This window comes from Salmo salar, chromosome 22 (genome assembly GCF_965601325.2).
Source record: "Salmo salar chromosome 22, fSalSal1, whole genome shotgun sequence".
In the NCBI taxonomy this organism is placed as follows: domain Eukaryota; kingdom Metazoa; phylum Chordata; class Actinopteri; order Salmoniformes; family Salmonidae; genus Salmo; species Salmo salar.
This window is the reverse complement of record NC_138312.1, coordinates 3,616,898-3,635,515: the sequence shown is the minus strand read 5'-3', so window position 1 is coordinate 3,635,515 and position 18,618 is coordinate 3,616,898. Positions and strand designations below refer to the sequence as shown.

The 18,618-nt window shown below is 41.6% G+C and overlaps 1 protein-coding gene across 4 annotated transcripts in view; it reads right to left on the bottom strand.

The window, feature by feature from the left end:
• The window catches only part of LOC106582631 (receptor-type tyrosine-protein phosphatase T), a 593,162-nt gene that overhangs the window by 93,063 nt on the left and 481,481 nt on the right, over nucleotides 1-18,618 (bottom strand). For all 4 annotated transcript variants that reach the window (XM_082967335.1, XM_045705246.2, XM_082967334.1 and 1 more), the window contains one exon: nucleotides 5,747-5,834. In XM_082967335.1, the coding sequence (XP_082823461.1) occupies nucleotides 5,747-5,834 (88 nt within the window). The remainder of the gene's footprint in view (nucleotides 1-5,746; nucleotides 5,835-18,618) is intronic.

Sequence of the window (18,618 nt, the reverse complement as noted above, 5' to 3'; positions counted from 1 at the left end):
GTGTCCAAATTTTTGAATGGTACAGTGTATGTAACAGAAAAGTGGTAAAAACCAAAACAGATACAGTTGAAGTCGGAAGTTTACATACACCTTAGCCAAACACATTTAAACTCAGTTTTTCACAATTCCTGACATTTAAACCTAGTAAACATTCCCTGTCTTAGGTCAGTTAGGATCACCACTTTATTTTAAGAATGTGAAATGTCAGAATAATAGTAGAGAGAATTATTTATTTTAGCTTTTTTTTCACAGTGAGAGCCTTTCCTGTCTGTTCTTCTCACCCTGCCTCTCCCTCCCCTGCCACACTTTCCCAGTAATGCTGGTCTTCTCTACTAACCCCTCATTAAAATAGCAAGCTAGCTACAATGTTCTTGGTTAAACCAAAGATACTGATCATTTTTATGTGGTTAAACATTAGCTAGCTAACCTAGTCTGCCTAATCAATAGCCTGCTTTAATAACAGAAGACCAAATAACTATACTTTGACCCTGTAAAACACCATTTCACTGCCCCTATCTGGTGTATGTGGCAATAAAACATCTTCTTCAATATTGAAGTCATAGTTGATCAACTTAGTTGCTTGGTTAACTTCTCTAGGGCCAGTGGGATGATTTCGTCCCACCTACGTAACAGCCAGTGGAATCCTGTGGCGCGTTATTCAAATGCCTTAGAAATGCTATTACTTCAATTTCTCAAACATATGACTATTTTACACCATTTTAAAGACAAGACTCTCGTTAATCTAACCACACTGTCCGATTTCAAAAAGGCTTTACAACGAAACCAAAACATTAGATTATGTCAGCAGTGTACCCAGCCAGAAATAATCAGACACCCATTTTTCAAGCTAGCATATAATGTCACACAAACCCAAACCACAGCTAAATGCAGCACTAACCTTTGATGATCTTCATCAGATGACACACCTAGGACATTATGTTATACAATACATGCATGTTTTGTTCAATCAAGTTCATATTTATATCAAAAACCAGCTTTTTACATTAGCATGTGACGTTCAGAACTAGCATACCCCCCGCAAACTTCCGGTGAATTTACTAAATTACTCACGATAAACGTTCACAAAAAACATAACAATTATTTTAAGAATTATAGATACAGAACTCCTCTATGCACTCGCTATGTCCGATTTTCAAATAGCTTTTCGGTGAAAGCACATTTTGCAATATTCTAAGTAGATAGCCCGGGATCACAGGGCTAGCTATTTAGACACCCAGCAAGTTTAGCCCTCACCAAAGTCAGATTTACTATAAGAAAAATGTTATTACCTTTGCTGTTCTTCGTCAGAATGCACTCCCAGGACTTCTACTTCAATAACAAATGTTGGTTTGGTTCAAAATAATCCATAGTTAAGTTCAAACATCCTCTGTTTTGTTCGTGCGTTCAAGACACTATCCGAAGTGTAAAGAAGGGTGATGCGCACGACGCGTTTCGTGACAAAAATATTCTAAATATTCCATTACCGTACTTCGAAGCATGTCAACCGCTGTTTAAAATCCATTTTTATGCAATTTTTCTCGTAAAAAAAGCGATAATATTCCGACCGGGAAAGCGTGTTTACGTTCAAAGAGAGAGAAAATAAAAACATGGGATCCCCTCGTGCACGAGCCTCAGTCTGATGGTACTCTGTCCGGCCACTATCCAAACGCGCTAATGTTTTTCAGCCAAGGGCTGGAATTACATCATTCAGCTTTTTCCCGGGTTCTGAGAGCCTATGGGAGCCGTAGGAAGTGTCACGTTACAGCAAAGATCCTCAGTTTTCAATAAACAGAGCCAAGAAGAACAAGAACTTGTAAGACAGGCCACTTCCTGTAAGGAATCTTCTCAGGTTTTTGCCTGCCATATGAGTTCTGTTATACTCACAGACACCATTCAAACAGTTTTAGAAACTTTAGGGTATTTTCTATCCAAAGCCAATAATTATATGCATATTCTAGTTACTGGGCAGGAGTAGTAACCAGATTAAATCGGGTACGTTTTTTATCCGGCCGTGCAAATACTGCCCCCTATCCCCAACAGGATAAGTTCTCAACTGAAAAACTTCATTTAAGGTTAGGGACGGATTGATATTTACATAATGACATTTCAATATTTCTCAGTGTCTGAGAATGAGTTGCTTATTAGGCTACACAGTGCATTCGGAAAGTATTCAGACCCCTTCACTTTTTCCACATGTTGTTACGTTAGAGCCTTATTCTAAAATAGTTTTTTTTAAAGTCCTCATCAATCTACACACACTATCCAATAATGACAAAGCAAAAACAGGATTTTAGAAATGTTAGCAAATGTATTAAAATTTAAAAAGAGAAATACCTTATTTTTACAAGTATTCAGACCCTTTGCTACAGTATGTGTCCTCCGAAGAAGATGGATTAATAATAATAGTAAAAACAAAAAATAAAAGCTTAGCGAATTGTTAGCTTCTAGTCATCATGCTAATCGAGCAGGCTAGCAGTGCAAGCCCACTGGTGCTTCTATCCATGTCTGGACACAAATGCGCTAGGTGCGATATGATCTCCACACAAGAGGAGGAAGAAAAGGTGAAACTGATCAATGGACATGAGTTTGTCTGGCCTAAATGCATCACCATCAAGCAGCTTTGGGAAGAGATTCTCCGGTTACTTTTTCAGCTGCGGCAACAGCAGGACCTGGCGGTAACGCAGACAAATTGCATCTGTCTTGAGTGCCTCCTACAGCCAAGTCTGTTGACCAACCAAGGTCCACTGTCACCCGGAAACCCGTGTCCGACACTCCCTCCTGCCCAAGGTTCTGGCCAACTACTTTAATATTAACAACTTCGTAACTCAAATAGGTTTTAACGACCTCCGCGTTATGCAATCTGAGGAATGGAGGGAGGACTACAAAATTATTTTTGCTATTACAGGGAATAGAATAATTATTTCTGGCCCCTTCCCGTGCTTTCAAAGGGGTGCAAAACGTTTCAGCCGCCTTGTTGCCCTAAACACGTACCTGAAGAAACTTGCCAACAGGAATGCCTCGTTTTGTGAAAATGTAGATTTGATGTGGGAGCAACCAGCACTTTTTAAGAGAGACGAGATTCACACTAACCACAGGGGTTCTAGGATTTATTTGGGTCTGGTAGTGCTCCAGTCCTCCCTGTCATAATTAGCAACAGAGGACATGGAGAGCATTTTATGTCCCGTAGTACAGTTAACATTTTGCTGCAGTGGGCTAAATCAGGGTCAGACAGAGTGTTTCTTGGTTGTCTTAAACAAATCAAATTTGAAACAAAGTATACACCTCACACACATGGTTAAGGGCTTAAATAAGAAGACACCTTTACCATGTCAGATATAGAGTTTAAATGTATGCAAGTTTTGAGTTTGCATCCCAATATTACACGTTATATACATTGTGGAGCACTGAAATATAACAAAACTGTTTGACATTGAAACACCAGAATTTCGGCTGTTTTCTTGACAGAAGGTTTATTCATTATGAAAAATATTAATAACACTCCACCCATGAGGCCACTAGAGGGCGATTTGTTTTTTTGACTACAGGTTAGGGCTACTGTAAGTAACCTAATTTATTTTCCTTCTAACTCCCATCAATAACTCTGTAATACCTTGTCATCATCTCTAAATAATAAGTTGTTCATTGATCTCTAAATAATAAGTTGTTCATATGCAATGATTTTATTATTTACAACGGCATTGATATTTTCATGCTAACTAAGACTTGGCTTAAACCTGAGGATTTTAGTTCTCTTAATGAAACTACCCCTCCAGACTTTTCTTATCTACAGTGGTGGTGGGATAGCCATCATTCATAGAGACAGATGTATATGTTGCCCTGTGTCATGTGTCACATTTTCCTAATTTGAGAGCCATATCTTTTGCTTGAACAAGAAACAGCCCATCTTGTATATTTTGGTGTAGAGCCCTTCTAAACCTACTATTTTTTCATTGCAGAATTCTCTGCTTTCTTTGGTTACGCCGAAATATGGCAGGGTTATTATTCTTGGAGATCTGTGGGTTGCCCAAGCAATGCACTAGCAGGGGAGTTTCTTAACGTGTTAGAATCCTTTAACTTTGTGCTACATGCCACAGGGCCTACACACAACAAAGGCCGTACCCTTGATCTTGTACTGTTCTATGGTCTGAATAGTAATAACTTCGAAACTATTGATGTGCGTCTCTGACCATCTTCATTGTTTTTAAAATGCTTTCTCCTCCTCCTAAAAATGTGTCTGTCCCCACTCGCATCATTAGCTCCACAACTGCTAGTAGATTTACAAATGCTTTTCTATCCCCACCACTGATCCTGTTAGTTGTCTTCACAACAAAGATTTGGTGAATGGTTTAAATTATATATGTCAGGCTACTTTAGACTCAGTGGTACCAGTTAAAACCAATAATAAATTGTCTGTCAGTGTCTCAACCTGGTTAAATTACCACACTTGTGCTTTAAAAAGTTAACTTAGAAAGGCTAAATGTAAATGGAAGACCTGCAAACCTTTTAATTTTAACCTTTATTTAACTAGGCAAGTCAGTTAAGAACAAATTCTTATTTTTTCTAATGACGGCCTACAGGGGAACAGTGGGTTAACTGCTTTGTTGAGGGGCAGAACGACAGATTTTTACCTTGTCAGCTCAGGGATTCGATCCAGCAACCTTTCGGTTACTGGCCCAATGCTCTAACCACTAGGCTTTTATGAGATAATGAAGGATCTGATGAGAAATGTCAATGTTACTGTTAAAAATGCAAGAGTAAATTACTTCTCTACCCTGATCTCTGAGGATTCCCACAACTCGAAAATTCAGTTTGAGACAATTGAGCATGTTGTTAGTGCCCCACGCTTAACAGTGACAGGCTCGCATCCCCTGATCTCTGCTAACTGTTTTTACAATTATTTACAGAAAATATAGAAATGATTAGATCCCAGAATGACAGTGGCTGGCACCATACTAGCATTTCTGGTCAGGAGAGACTTGAGGCAACTACTCTGAGACCGTCTACTACTTCCTTTTTTCCCTTTCAGCAAATATCATGTTAGTCCCTCCTTGATACTATTGCTCACATGAAGACCTCCGCCTGCCCCTTGGACGTGGTCCCTACTAGACTACTGAAAGATGTTATGTGGCTTATTTGACTATGAGCAACTTATTTAAAGTTGTTCATACTCACTTCACAGCACGGAAAGCGCTTTATTGAAAGTCAGTAATGACCTTCTGTTGGCTTTGAATGCTCGATTCTAGTTTTTTGGGATCTCAGTTTGACACTATTGATCATATTATCCTTGTTGACTGGCTGGAGAGGTGGGTGGGAATATCTGGCTGGTTCAGGTCATATCTGACTGGTTCAGGTCATATTTATGTGGCAGACGTTTCTCAGTGAGCATGAGTGGTTCAGTATCATCCCCAGCACCTATTCACTATGGTGGAATAATTGCAATTATGAACAGTTTGTTGGATGTGGTGGTCAAAGGATAGGGTGGAGTCCAGAATGGGGGCAAGGTTGCGTGTGTAGGGGGAGGGAGAGACAATGGTGTCAATCAATGGTGAGGGTGATGTAGCCAACTTTGCTAAGTGTGGTTTTGGTGCCTATGAACCCACATACCCTCCAGTCTGGTGATGTCAAAGGCGGCCTCAGGTCAAGCAAGTCTACCATGAGAACAGGAGACTCCTGAGCTCTGAAAAGGCTTGGCAAATACACCAAACACCCTTGTCCAGCTCAGTATCAGTGTCACTTCAGTACTCACAAGCGATGATGTTGCCATATCGGTTCTTGTTGCGGTTCTCATCCTTCTTGGCAGTCTCCCATGGGGCCGCCTGTCCTTCCGTCAGACCCTGAAATCACATCACACACTATCAAACATTGCTGCAGGCCAGAGTGTGCACACAAACCTGCACACACACACGCACACACACAGTGAAAATAACAACCTTGCTGTCAAAATAACAACTTACTTGAGAACATACAGTAAAACCATTCTATAGTATACAACCGCTAACATTGGAGGAACCAGTAAGCAAAAGGGTTGTAAGATGTAAAACAATGATTACTGACATAACTTTGTTATGATACAGTGAATTGTAGCATAACAAGATGAAAGTGTTAAGTGTTAAAAAACAGTCAATAAAAAAAAGTCAATACTACTTGAAAGGTGCCATTCCTTCAGCCACAAACTCTCTCTGTTTGAAATGTTTTGATTTGTTGACTCAAAGAACTTGTAGATGAAAAGAGTCTTGCTCACTTTTCACTAATGGACCCTGTTAGGACTGGCCTGCTAACCATATACTGTATATTGAATACCTCATGACTAGGCATATCAGTATATCATAGGAGGCTGGTGGGAGGAGCTGTAGGAAGACAGGCTCATTGTAATGGCTGGAATGGAATACAGTGCATTCAGAAAGTACTCAGACCCCTTGACTTTTTCCACATTTTGTTACGTTACAGTATTATTCAAAATTGATTAAATATTGTTTTCCCTCATCAATCTACACACAATACCCCATAATGACAAAGCGAAAACAGGTTTTTAGAATTTTTAGCAAATTCATAATAAAAAAATTAAAAACAGATACCTTATTTACATAAGTATTCAGACTCTTTGCTATGAGACTGAAAATTGAGGTCAGGTGCATCCTGTTTCCATTGATCATCCTTGAGATGTTTCTACAACTTGATTGGAGTCCACCTGTGGTAAATTTAATTAATTGGACATGATATGGAAAGGCACAAAACTGTCTATATAAGGTCACACAATTGACAGTGCTTGGCAGAGCAAAAACAAAGCCATGAGGTTAAAGGAATTGGCCGTAGAGCACTGAGACAGGATTATGTTGAGGCACAGATCTGGGGAAGGGTACCAAAAAATATCTGCAGCATTGAAGGTAACCAAGAACACAGTGGGCTCCATAATTCTTAAATGGAAGAACTTTAGAACCACCAAAGGCTCTTCGGAGAGATAGCCGCCTGGCCAAACTGAGCAATCGGGGGGGGAAAGGGCTATGATCAGGGAGGTGACCAAGAACCCAATGGTCACTCTAACAGAGCTCCAGAGTTCTTCTGTGGAGATGGGAGAACCTTCCAGAAGGACAACCATCTCCGCAGCACTCCACCAATCAGGCCTTTATGGTAGAGTGGTGTCACACCCTGGCCATAGAGGGTTTGTTCTCTATTTTGGTTAGGCCAAGGTGTGACTGGGGTGGGCGTTCTATGTTCCTTTTTCTATGTTTTTGTATTTCTTTGTTTTGGGCCGAGTATGGTTCCTAATCAGAGGCAGCTGTCTATCGTTGTCTCTGATTAGGAATCATACTTAGGCATCCTTTTCCCGCCTGTGCTTTGTGGGATCTTGTGTTTGTGTAGCTGCCTGTGAGCAGCCCAGAACGTCATGCTTCGTTTTCATCTGTATTGTTTTGGTGAGTTTCATATTTATTAAACATGTGGAACTCTAAGTACGCTGCGCCTTGGTCTCATTCCAACAACGAATGTGACAAGTGGACAGAAGGAAGCCACTCATCAGTAAAAGACACATGACAGCCTGCTTGGAGTTTGCCAAAAGGCACCTAAAGGACTCTCAGACCAAGGTACAAGGTAATTGAGGTAGATACAGTTGAAGTCGGAAGTTTACATACACATAGGTTGGAGTCATTAAAACTCGTTTTTCAACCACTCCACACATTTATTGTTAACAAACTATAGTTTTGGCAAGTCAGTTAGGACATCTACTTTGTGCATGACACAAGTAAGTTGTCCAACAATTGTTTACAGACAGATTATTTCATTTATAATTCACAGTATCACAGTTCCTGTGGGTCAGAAGTTTACATACACTAAGTTGACTGTGCCTTTAAACAGCTTGGAAAACTCCAGAAAATGACGTCATGGCTTTAGAAGCTTCTGATAGGCTAATTGACATCATTTGAGTAAATTGGAGGTGTACCTGTGGATGTATTTCAAGGTCTACTTTCAAACTCAGTACCTCTTTGCTTGACATCATGAGAAAATCAAAAGAAATCAGCCAAGACCTCAGAATTTTTGTTGAAAAAAGTCTGGTTTATACTTGGGAGCAATTTCCAAACGCCTGAAGGTTCCACGTTCATCTGTACAAACAATAGTACGCAAGTAAACACCATGGGACCATGCAGCCGTCAGGCACTCAGGCAGGAGACGCGTTCTGTTTCCTAGAGATGAACCTACTTTGGTGTGAAAAGCGCAAATCAATCCCAGAACAACAGCAAAGGACCTTGTGAAGATGCTGGAGGAAACAGGTACAAAAGTATCTATATCCACAGTAAAACAGGGCCCTATATCGACATAACCTGAAAGGCCGCTTAACAAGGAAGAAGCCACTGCTCCAAAACCACCATAAAAAAGCCAGACTACGGTTTGCAACTGCACATGGGGAAATGGAGAAATGTCCTCCTGTCTGATGAAACAAAAATAGAACTGTTTGGCCATAATGACCATTGTTATGTTTGGAGGAAAAAGGGGGAGTCTTGCAAGCCGAAGACCACCATTCCAACCGTGAAGCACGGGGTTGGCAGCATCATGTTGTGGAGGTGCTTTGCTGAAGGAGGGACAGGTGCACTTCACAAAATAGATGGCATCATGAGGCAGAAAAATTATGTGGATATATTGAAGCAACATCTCAAGACATCAGTCAGGAAGTTAAAGCTTGGTCACAAATGGGTCTTCCAAATGGACAATGACCCCAAGCATACCTCCAAAGTTGTGGCAAAATGGCCTAAGGACAACAAAGTCAAGATATTGGAGTGGCCATCACAAAGCCCTGACCTCAATCCTTTAGCAAATTTGTGGGCAGAACTAAAAAAGTGTGTGCGAGCAAGGAGGCCTACAAACCTGTCTCAGTTACATCAGCTCTGTCAGGAGGAATGGGCCAAATTACCCAACTTATTGTGGAAAGCTTGTAGAAGGCTACCCGAAACATTTGACCCAAGTTAAACAATTTAAAGGCAATGCTACCAAATACTAAGTGAGTGTATGTAAACTTCTGACACACTGGGAATGTGATGAAAGAAATAAAAGCTGAAATAAATCATTCTCTCAACTATTATTCTGACATTTCACATTATTAAATAAAGTGGTGATCCTAACTGACCTAAGACAGGGAATGTACTAGGATTAAATGTCAGGAATTGTTTAAAACTGAGTTTAAATATATTTGGCTAAGGTGTATGTAAACTTCCGACTTCAACTGTATGTACATAGAACTAGGAATAAAGTGACAGATAGTAAACCGTGGCAGAAGCGTGTATGATGAGTCAAAAAGGTTAGTGCAAAAAGGTTCAATGCAGATAGTCCTGGTAGCTATTTGGTTAACTATTTACCTAACTATTTAGCAGTCTTATGGCTTGGAGGTAGAATCTGTTTAGGGTCCTGTTGGTTCTAGACTTCGTGCATCGGTATCAAAGGGAACAGTTTTTGACTTGGGTGGCTGGAATCTTTGACAATTTTTAGGGCCTTCCACAGACATCGCCTGGTATAGAGGTCCTGGATGGTAGGGAGCATGGGCCCTGTGATGTACTGGGCCTTCCGCACTACCCTCTGTAGCACATTACCCTCAGTCAGATACCAAGCAGTGATGCAGACAGTCAAGATGCTCTCAATGGTGCAGCTGTAGAACTTTTTGAGGATCTGAAGGCCCATGACAAATCTTTTCAGCCTGAGGGGGAAGAGGCATTGTCGTGCCCTCTTCACGACTGTATTGGTGTGTTATGACCTTGATAGATCCTTAGTGATATTGGCACCGAGGAACTTGAAGCTCTCAACCCGCTCTCGGCTCTCCATTTCCTGTAGTCAGTGATCAGCTCGTTCGTCTTCTGTATGCCCACTGTAACGCTTTTAAAACACTTGTTTTGATTGTCAGTGTACTACCGCGTCAGTCATTTGATGGATGTACTACTCAACAAAAAGAAGATGGCTTTTAGTAGATGTTTATGACTGAGACATTGAGAAGGATGAAGATTCAAATATACAGTTTGTCAGAAGCACTGCAATAAATATGAGCTGACATTATATATCATTTTTTTGTATTTAGTTCTCTGTTTTGTTCATCCAGGTTCACGTTTTTTTTAGTTTTTTTTAGGTTTTCGTTCTCAAAATCACAAAATTGGATGTTGTAAGTAAAATCTTTTACATTTAGATTTTTGTCTGTAGTTACCCTTTAATTGCAAGAGTGCACCAGCCAGGGACCGTTGTTTGGTTAGCAATGTTTCTGTAGCGCTCATGTGATTGCAAAGTTTGCAAAACAAATGGCCACTGGATTGGTGCAAATAATCATGATATCATTCTGCCAAAATTGAGAAGGTTTTTGGGAAAGCCTTTCCATTTACTGGAAGATGGTTGTCATTACATTAGCATCAATGCTAATGGCTACACAAGGTGGTAGACAAACAGACAGGGGCCTTCCTGTTTACATTTGCTTAATTAACTAGGCAAATCAGTTAAGAACAAATTCTTATTTACAATGACATCCTACCGGGGAACAGTGGGTTTAACTGCCTTGTTCAGGGGGAGAACAAAATGTTTCACTGAGTCACTGATGCATTTTGTTAACCTCTTGGCGTTCCCCTAGGATAGGGGGCGCTAAAGCGATTTTTGAAAAAAATTCGTGCCCATTTTAAACGGCCTCCTACTCAAACTCAGAAGCTAGGATATGCATATAATTAATACTTGTGGATAGAAAACACCCTAACGTTTCTAAAACTGTTTGAATGGTGTCTGTGAGTATAACAAAACTCATATGGCAGTCAAAACCCCGAGACAGATCGAAACAGGAAGTGGAACTTCATCACGTTGCCTATTAATCACACCGTGAGTTCATTGAGCACTTCCTATTGCTTCCACTAGATGTCCCCAGTCTTTACAAAGTGGTTTGAGTCTCCTACTGTTAAAACTGAATGAATGAGACGCTGTGGAACGTGGTCACACGGAGAGGGCCATCACCATTATGACGCCGACGCCCCTGGTTACCCTCCCCTTTCGAAACGTTTTGAAACACAATGCAATCGTCCCCCTCGAATCTTATTGGCTCTCTTGTTGAAAAACGTCCTGAAGATTTATGTTATACAACGTTTGACATGTTTGAACGAACCTAAATGGGAAAAAAATGCATTTTCTCGAAATGGCTGTCCCGTGGCCGACGGAAGTTTTGGAGCAGCCTTCAGACGCGCTAACAAGAACAAGCTCTTGGAACATAAAGGAGTATTTTTTTCGAACGAAAATACATTTGTTGTGGACCTGGGATTTCTGGAAGTGCTTTCTGATGAAGACAACCAAAGGTAAGGGATTATTGACAATAGTATACAAGACTAGATGTGATATGCGATTGTTCCAAGATGGCGCTGACCTGTAACGTTAGCCTATTTTTCAGAGTATCGCATCCCCTTTCATCGCAAAGTATGATTATCCAATAAAGTTAATTTTAAATCTGGCATTACAGGTGCTTTCAAGAGATATTCGTCTATAAATCTTAGAATGACAATATTACATTTGAAAAATGTTTTCGAATAGTAATTTAGTAAATTGTAGCTCTGTTTCATCGGATGCATTTGAGGGGAAAATAGTTAGTCAACGTTATGCACCGATGTAAAATGCTGTTTTTATATATAAATATGAACTTTATCGAACAAAAGAATGCATGTATTGTGTAACATGATGTCCTAGGTGTGTCATCTGATGAAGATTGTCAAAGGTTAGTGCTGCATTTAGCTGTTTTGTGGTTATTTGTGATTCATGTGGTTGGTCGGAAAATGGCTATGTGGCTACTTTTACGATATACTCCTCTAACATAATCTAATGTTTTGCTTTTGCTGTAAAGCCTTTTTTAAATCGGACAACGTGGTTCGATTCAGGAGAGGTGTATCTATAAAACGATATATAATTTGAATATATATATTTTTTTTATTATTACATTTTGTTATGCTAATGGCGATATGATTTTTCGCTGGATGTCCGTCCCGAGGCCGCACAGGGGTTAATGTCTTATGATAATGTTTGGCAAATTCATGAATGTTCTACTAAGTTCAATACATATTTGAATATTATTGAATTACGTTTTAAATTCTGGATTCCGTGAATCTGGCAATGTTCTCCGATTTTATAGGGGCCTAATGATATCCTATGCAATTTCACAAAAATGTAGTTATGTCCTTCTCTAGATACACTCAAATGTACAGAGAACATAAAGTGCAATGCAACTAAAATGGAGTTGTTTGTCCTTCGCTGGATAATCTCAACTGTACAGAGAATGTAAAGTGGCACGCTTGACGGCTGAAATTGGCTAAAAAGAGAGTGTTTGTGTGGTTAACAGGCTGCTTGCTCAAGGGAGGCCATATGGACTGTGTGCTATTTTTGCATTCCTGTATAAAAAACATAGGGGCAAATCTGTCACCGCCGCCCAATTAATGCAGAATTGTCCTTTAGCATCCATTAAAGGATATCTATGCTAAACCGCCGATACAACAAGCTGTCTCTTGCACAGCTTCACTTGCAGACAACAACATACCGTTTGACCCATTTTCCAGACGTTGATTCCTCATCGCCCAGTCCACTGAAAAATGGATTTAACGTCTAGCCCCCAAACAGGGAGTTTATTATTAAGGTCAAAGGTGAATGCTTTCAGAGGGAAGTCTGTAATCCACTTCCCCCGATTACTTCCTGTTAGAGCTGTAATATCCTGTTGCCCATCTCTGTCGTGATTGGCCGTGGCATAAATGGCTCTCTCTCTGCCCTCTGTAATAACGCTGGCAGCCGTGAGAGTAAAGACCCTGAGAATTCTACTCCATCATGGCACATCTGTCTTCTTACTGAGCGTGAAATAGAGCTACTCGCCAACACTGGCTCAGGTCCACACCACTCAGAAACTGCACTGACAGATATACCGTACAGCAAGACACACTCAGGGTGATTGATGGGTACATTCTGTTTCTCTATATAAATTGTAGACCCCCCCTTCAAATTAGTGGATTCAGCTATTTCAGCCATACCCGTTGCTGACAGGTGTATAAAATTGAGCACACAGCCAGGCAATCTTCATAGACAAACATTGGCAGAAGAATGGCCTGTACTGAAGAGTTCAGTGACATTCAATGTGCCGCCGTCATAGGATGCCACCTTTCCAACAAGTCAGTTCGTCAAATTTCTGCCCTGCTAGAGCTGGCCCGGTCAACTGTAAGAGCTGTTATTGTGAGGTGGAAATGTCTAGGAGCAACAACGGCTCAGCCACGAAGTGGTAGGCAACACAAGATCACAAAACGGAACCGCCGGAACTGTTTGTCGGGAGCTTCATGAAATGGGTTTCCATGGCCAAGAAGGCGCACACAAGCTTAAGGTCACAGTGGAAATGCATTCTCTGGAGTGATGAATCACGCTTCACCATCTGGCAGTCCGACGGAAGAACCTGGGTTTATGGCGGATGCCAGGAAAACACTACCTGCCCCAATGCATAGTGCCAACTGTAAAGTTTGGTGGAGGAGGAAAAATGTTCTTTGGCTGTTTTTCATGGTTTTCTAGGCTCCTTAGTTCCAGTGAATAATAATCTTAAAGCTACAGCATACAAAGACATTCTAAACGATTCTGTGATTAAGTGAGTTTGAACAGGGTATGGTTTGGGGAACGCCCTTTCCTGTTTCAGCATTACAAATTAAATAGCATTAAATAGTTTGTCGAGATTGGTGTGGAAGAACTTGACTGGCCTGCACAGAGCCCTGACCTCAACCCCATCAAACACCTTTTGGGATGAATTGGAACGCCGACTCCGAGTCAGACCAACATCAGTGCCCGACCTCACTAATGCTCTTGTAGCTGAATGGAAGCTAGTCCCCGCAGCAATGTTCCAACATCTAGTGGAAACCCTTCCCAGAAGAGTGGAGGCTGTTATAGCAGCAAAGGGGGGACCAACTCCATATTAATGCCCATAATTTTGGAATGAGATGTTCGATAAGCAGGTGTCCACAATGGAATAAAGCAGTTAGTTTGTGTGTTGGCAGGCTGACGGCAAGCACCCCCTGAAAGAAACAGCCAGGACACAGCCGGAACAAAGCAAGGCCAAATTTACAGGGGCATCTCTTAAGCTGTAAAATCAGCCTCTGAACATCATTGTTGCACCAAAATATTAATTAGAGAGCAGAGATTTTTGTTTTGTTTTGCAGATATACTTACTACAAGACTCAGAAGTTACTCTCACAAATAAACTGCATTCCCACATGGATTTCTCCTCTTGCACCCAAAAATCTTGCTCTCCGAATGGCAATATTTTACTTCTGTATAATCATCACTAGTTAACACAGCCACAAAGAGATCATTATTATGGCTAAACCCCACCTATTTCAACATTTATCTTAAAATATTTTAAACCTAACCCTAACCTTAACCACATTGCTTACATTATGCCTAAGGGACTGAACGTTATTTAAAATAAGGGTTACAGAGAGAAAATTGGACCTCTCTGAAGTGAAAATGGATGGCCCTCCCTTCAGAAAAATATATTTTACCTAAGCCCTCCCTGAACGATTGAAAAAAAACAAGTGACCTTCCCCTACAGTATACCCAAAATAATAGTTAAAACAAAGTGGATAGTATAGAACATGACTACCGTTTACCCTCACTTCTTGGACAGACCAGAGCCTTAGATATGCAGTTTTAGAATGTGTTCTTTGTCCTGTCATCATTGCATGGCAACACAGGAATTTTGATAGTGCACAAGGCTGCGGGCCAGAAGGTTGTGGGTTTGCAGAACACCATGGACAACAGTAGGGGTGGAAAGTTCTCCATTATAAACTCAGCAAAAAAAGAAACGTCCTCTCACTGTCAACTGCGTTTATTTTCAGCAAACTTAACATGTGTAAATATTTGTATGAACATAACAATATTCAACAACTGAGATACAAACTGAACAAGTTCCACAGACATGTGACAAACAGAAATTTAATAATGTGTCCCTGAACAAAGGGGGGATCAAAATCAAAAGTAACAGTCAGTATCTGGTGTGGCCACCAGCTGCATTAAGTACTGCAGTGCATCTCCTCCTCATGGACTGCACCAGCTTTGCCAGTTCTTGCTGTGAGATGTTACCCCACTCTTCCACCAAGGCACCTGCAAGTTCCCAGACATTTCTGGGGGAAATGGCCCTAGCCCTCACCCTCCAATCCAACAGGTCCAAGACGTGCTCAATGGGATTGAGAGCCGTGCTCTTCGCTGGCCATGGCAGAACACTAACATTCCTGTCTTGCAGGAAATTATGCACAGAACGAGCAGTATGGTTGGTGGCAGTGTCATGCCAGGGTCATGTCAGGATGAGCCTGCAGGAAGGGTACCACATGAGGGAGGAGGATGTCTTCCCTGTAACGCACAGCGTTGAGATTGCCTGCAATGACAACAAGCTCAGTCCGATGATGCTGTCACACACCGCCCCAGACCATGACGGACCCTCCACCTCCAAATCGATCCCACTCCAGAATACAGGCCTTGGTGTAACGCTCATTCTTTTGACGATAAACGCGAATCCGACCATCACCCCTGGTGAGACAAAACCGCGAATCGTCAGTGAAGAGCACTTTTTGCCAGTCCTGTCTGGTCCAGCGACAGTGGTTTGTGCCCATAGGCGACGTTGTTGCCGGTGATGTCTGGTGAGGACCTGCCTTACAACAGGCCTACAAGCCCTCAGTCCAGCCTCTCTCAGCCTATTGCGGACAGTCTGAGCACTGATAAAGGGATTGTGCGTTCCTGGTGTAATTCGGCCAGTTGTTGTTGCCATCCTGTACCTGTCCCACAGGTGTGGTGTTCAGATGTACCGATCCTGTGCAGTTGTTGTTACACGTGGTCTGCCACTGCGAGGATGATCAGCTGTCCGTTCTGTCTCCCTGTAGCGCCGTCTTAGGCGTCTCACAGTACAGACATTGCAATTTATTGCCCTGGCCACATCTGCAGTCCTCATGTCTCCTTGCACCATGCCTAAGGCACGTTCACGCAGATGAGCAGGGACCCTGGGCATCTTTCTTTCGGTGTTTTTCAGAGTCAGTAGAAAGGCCTTTTTGGTGTCCTAAGTTTTCATAACTGTGACCTTCATTGCCTACCGTCTGTAAGCTGTTAGTGTCTTAACGACCGTTCGACAGGTGCATGTTCATTAATTGTTAGTGGTTCATTGAACAAGCATGGGAAAGAAACAGTGTTTAAACCCTTTACAATGAAGATCTGAAGTTATTTGGATTTTACGGATTATCTTTGAAAGACAGGGTCCTGAAAACGGGACGTTTCTTTTTTTGCTGAGTTTAGTAAAAGCATGGCATGAATCCATCATCATATTTGCAGGTCCAAGAAATTTTTTAATAAACATTTTATGCAACTCTGTAATTTTACATATTAGCGCAAACAAATTACCGGAATTAGGGGCTAAGAATGGACAGAGAGATAAGCGTATTTGTCCATCTCATCATATATTTCTCTAATGCCAAATCAGTGTCTCTTGTTTGCAACGAAACTGTCCCTGTTTGCAAATAATTAAATCAGATAAATACATCATGGGCAGGAAACATATTGTTTTTAATAAATTAAATTATAGTATAAGCAAGCTTCTCATTTTTGCGGTCTCCTTCTCAGACTGAATAGAATATAGGCTATAGGCTAGTCCACACGCAAGATTTGGGACTAGGTCTAATCGACAACAAGAAATTCTGAAGAAACTTTTGACTCTCCTCCTGAACTAACCCCGTAGCCCTACCCAGCACAGCAATTGGTTAAGAAGCACACCACCAAAAACTTTGCAGCAAGACCAGAGCATGCCGGGCTCAGGGTTGGAATATCCAATGCGGTGTGTAATGCAGTCTAGTTTTATTTACACCATCCCGACAGCTATTTTAGGAATATAACTTGATCTGTGCTTCTCTGAATATGCACTTGGTAGCATATAGCCTGTAGGCTATGGATCATTTGATAGAGATCATACTAAGTAGCTTATAGGTGCAATTGATATTTCATGCACAGCGGAGAATCAGAGATGAGGGGTGGCATCAATATACAGTGCATTTGGGAACTATTCAGACCCCTTGACTTTCTCCACATTTTGTTACGTTACAGCCTTTTTGTTTTACTTTTTTCATCAAACTACACACAATACCCCATAATGACAAAGCAAAATGTGTTTTTTTAAACAGAAATATGACATTTACATAAGTATTCAGAACCTTTAAAAAGTACTTTGCAGAAGCACCTTTGGCAGAGATTACAGCCTTGAGTGTTCTTGGGTATGACGCTACAAGCTTGGCACACCTGTATTTGGGGAGTTTCTCCCATTCTTCTCTGCAGATCCTCTCCGGCTCTGTCAGGTTGAATGGGGAGCATTGCTGCACATCTATTTTCCGATCTCTCCAGAGATGTTCGATTGGGTTCAAGTCCGGGCTCTGACTGGGCCACTCAAGGACATTCAGAGACTTGTCCCGAAGCCACTCCTGTATTGTCTTGGCTGTGTGCTTAGGGTCGTTGTCCTGTTGGAAGGTGAACCTTCACCCCAGTCTGAGGTCCTGAGCACTCTGGAGCAGGTTTTCATCAAAGATCTCTCTGTACTTTGGTTCGTTCATCTTTCCCTCGATCCTGACTAGTCTTCCAGTCCCTGCTGCTGAAAAACATCCCCAAGGCATGATGCTGCCACCACCATGCTTCACCGTAGGGACGCTGCCAGGTTTCCTCCAGACGTGATGATTAGGATTTAGGCCAAAGAGTTCTTGGTTTCATCAGAACAGAGAATCTTGTTTTTCATGGTCTGAGTCCTTTAGGAGGTGCCTTTTGGTAAACTCCAAGCGGGCTGACGTGTCTTTTACTGGGGGGTGGCTTCCGTCTGCCCACTCCAGCATAAAGGCCTGATTGGTGAAGTGCTGCAGAGATGGTTGTCATTCTGGAAGGTTCTCCCATCTCCACAGAGGAAATCTGGAGCTCTGTCAGAGTGACCATCGGGTTCTTGGTCACCTCCCTGACCAAGGCCCTTTTTCCCCGATTGCTCAGTTTGGCCGGGTGGCGAGTTCTAAGAAGAGTCTTGGTGGTTCCAAACACCATTTAAGAATGATGGAGGCCAGTGTGTTATTGGGGACCTTCAATGCTGCAGAAATTGTTTGGCACCCTTCCCCAGATCTGTGCCTCGACCAAATCCTGTCTCGAGCTCTACGGACAATTCCTTCGACCATAAGGCTTGTTTTTAACTATGACTCATTGTTAACTGTGAGACCTTGTATAGACAGGTAATGGAGACCACTAGGCTTTTTGAAAGTTTCAACAATCTAGGAATATTTATTTTATACCCTTCCCCAGATATATGCCTTATCACAATTTTATCTTGAACATCTATGAACAATTACTTGGACTTCATGGTAGAGTTTCTGCTCTGACATGCACTCTCAATTGTGGGACCTTATATAGACAGGTGTGTTTCTTCCCAAATCATGTCCAATCAATTGAATTCACCACAGGTGGACTCCAATCAAGTTGTAGAAACATCTCAAGGCTGATCAATGGAAACAAGATGCACCTGAGCTCAATTTTACGTCTCATACTGTAGCAAAGAGTCTGAATACTTATATAAATATGTTATTTCTCATTTTAAATGTTAATACA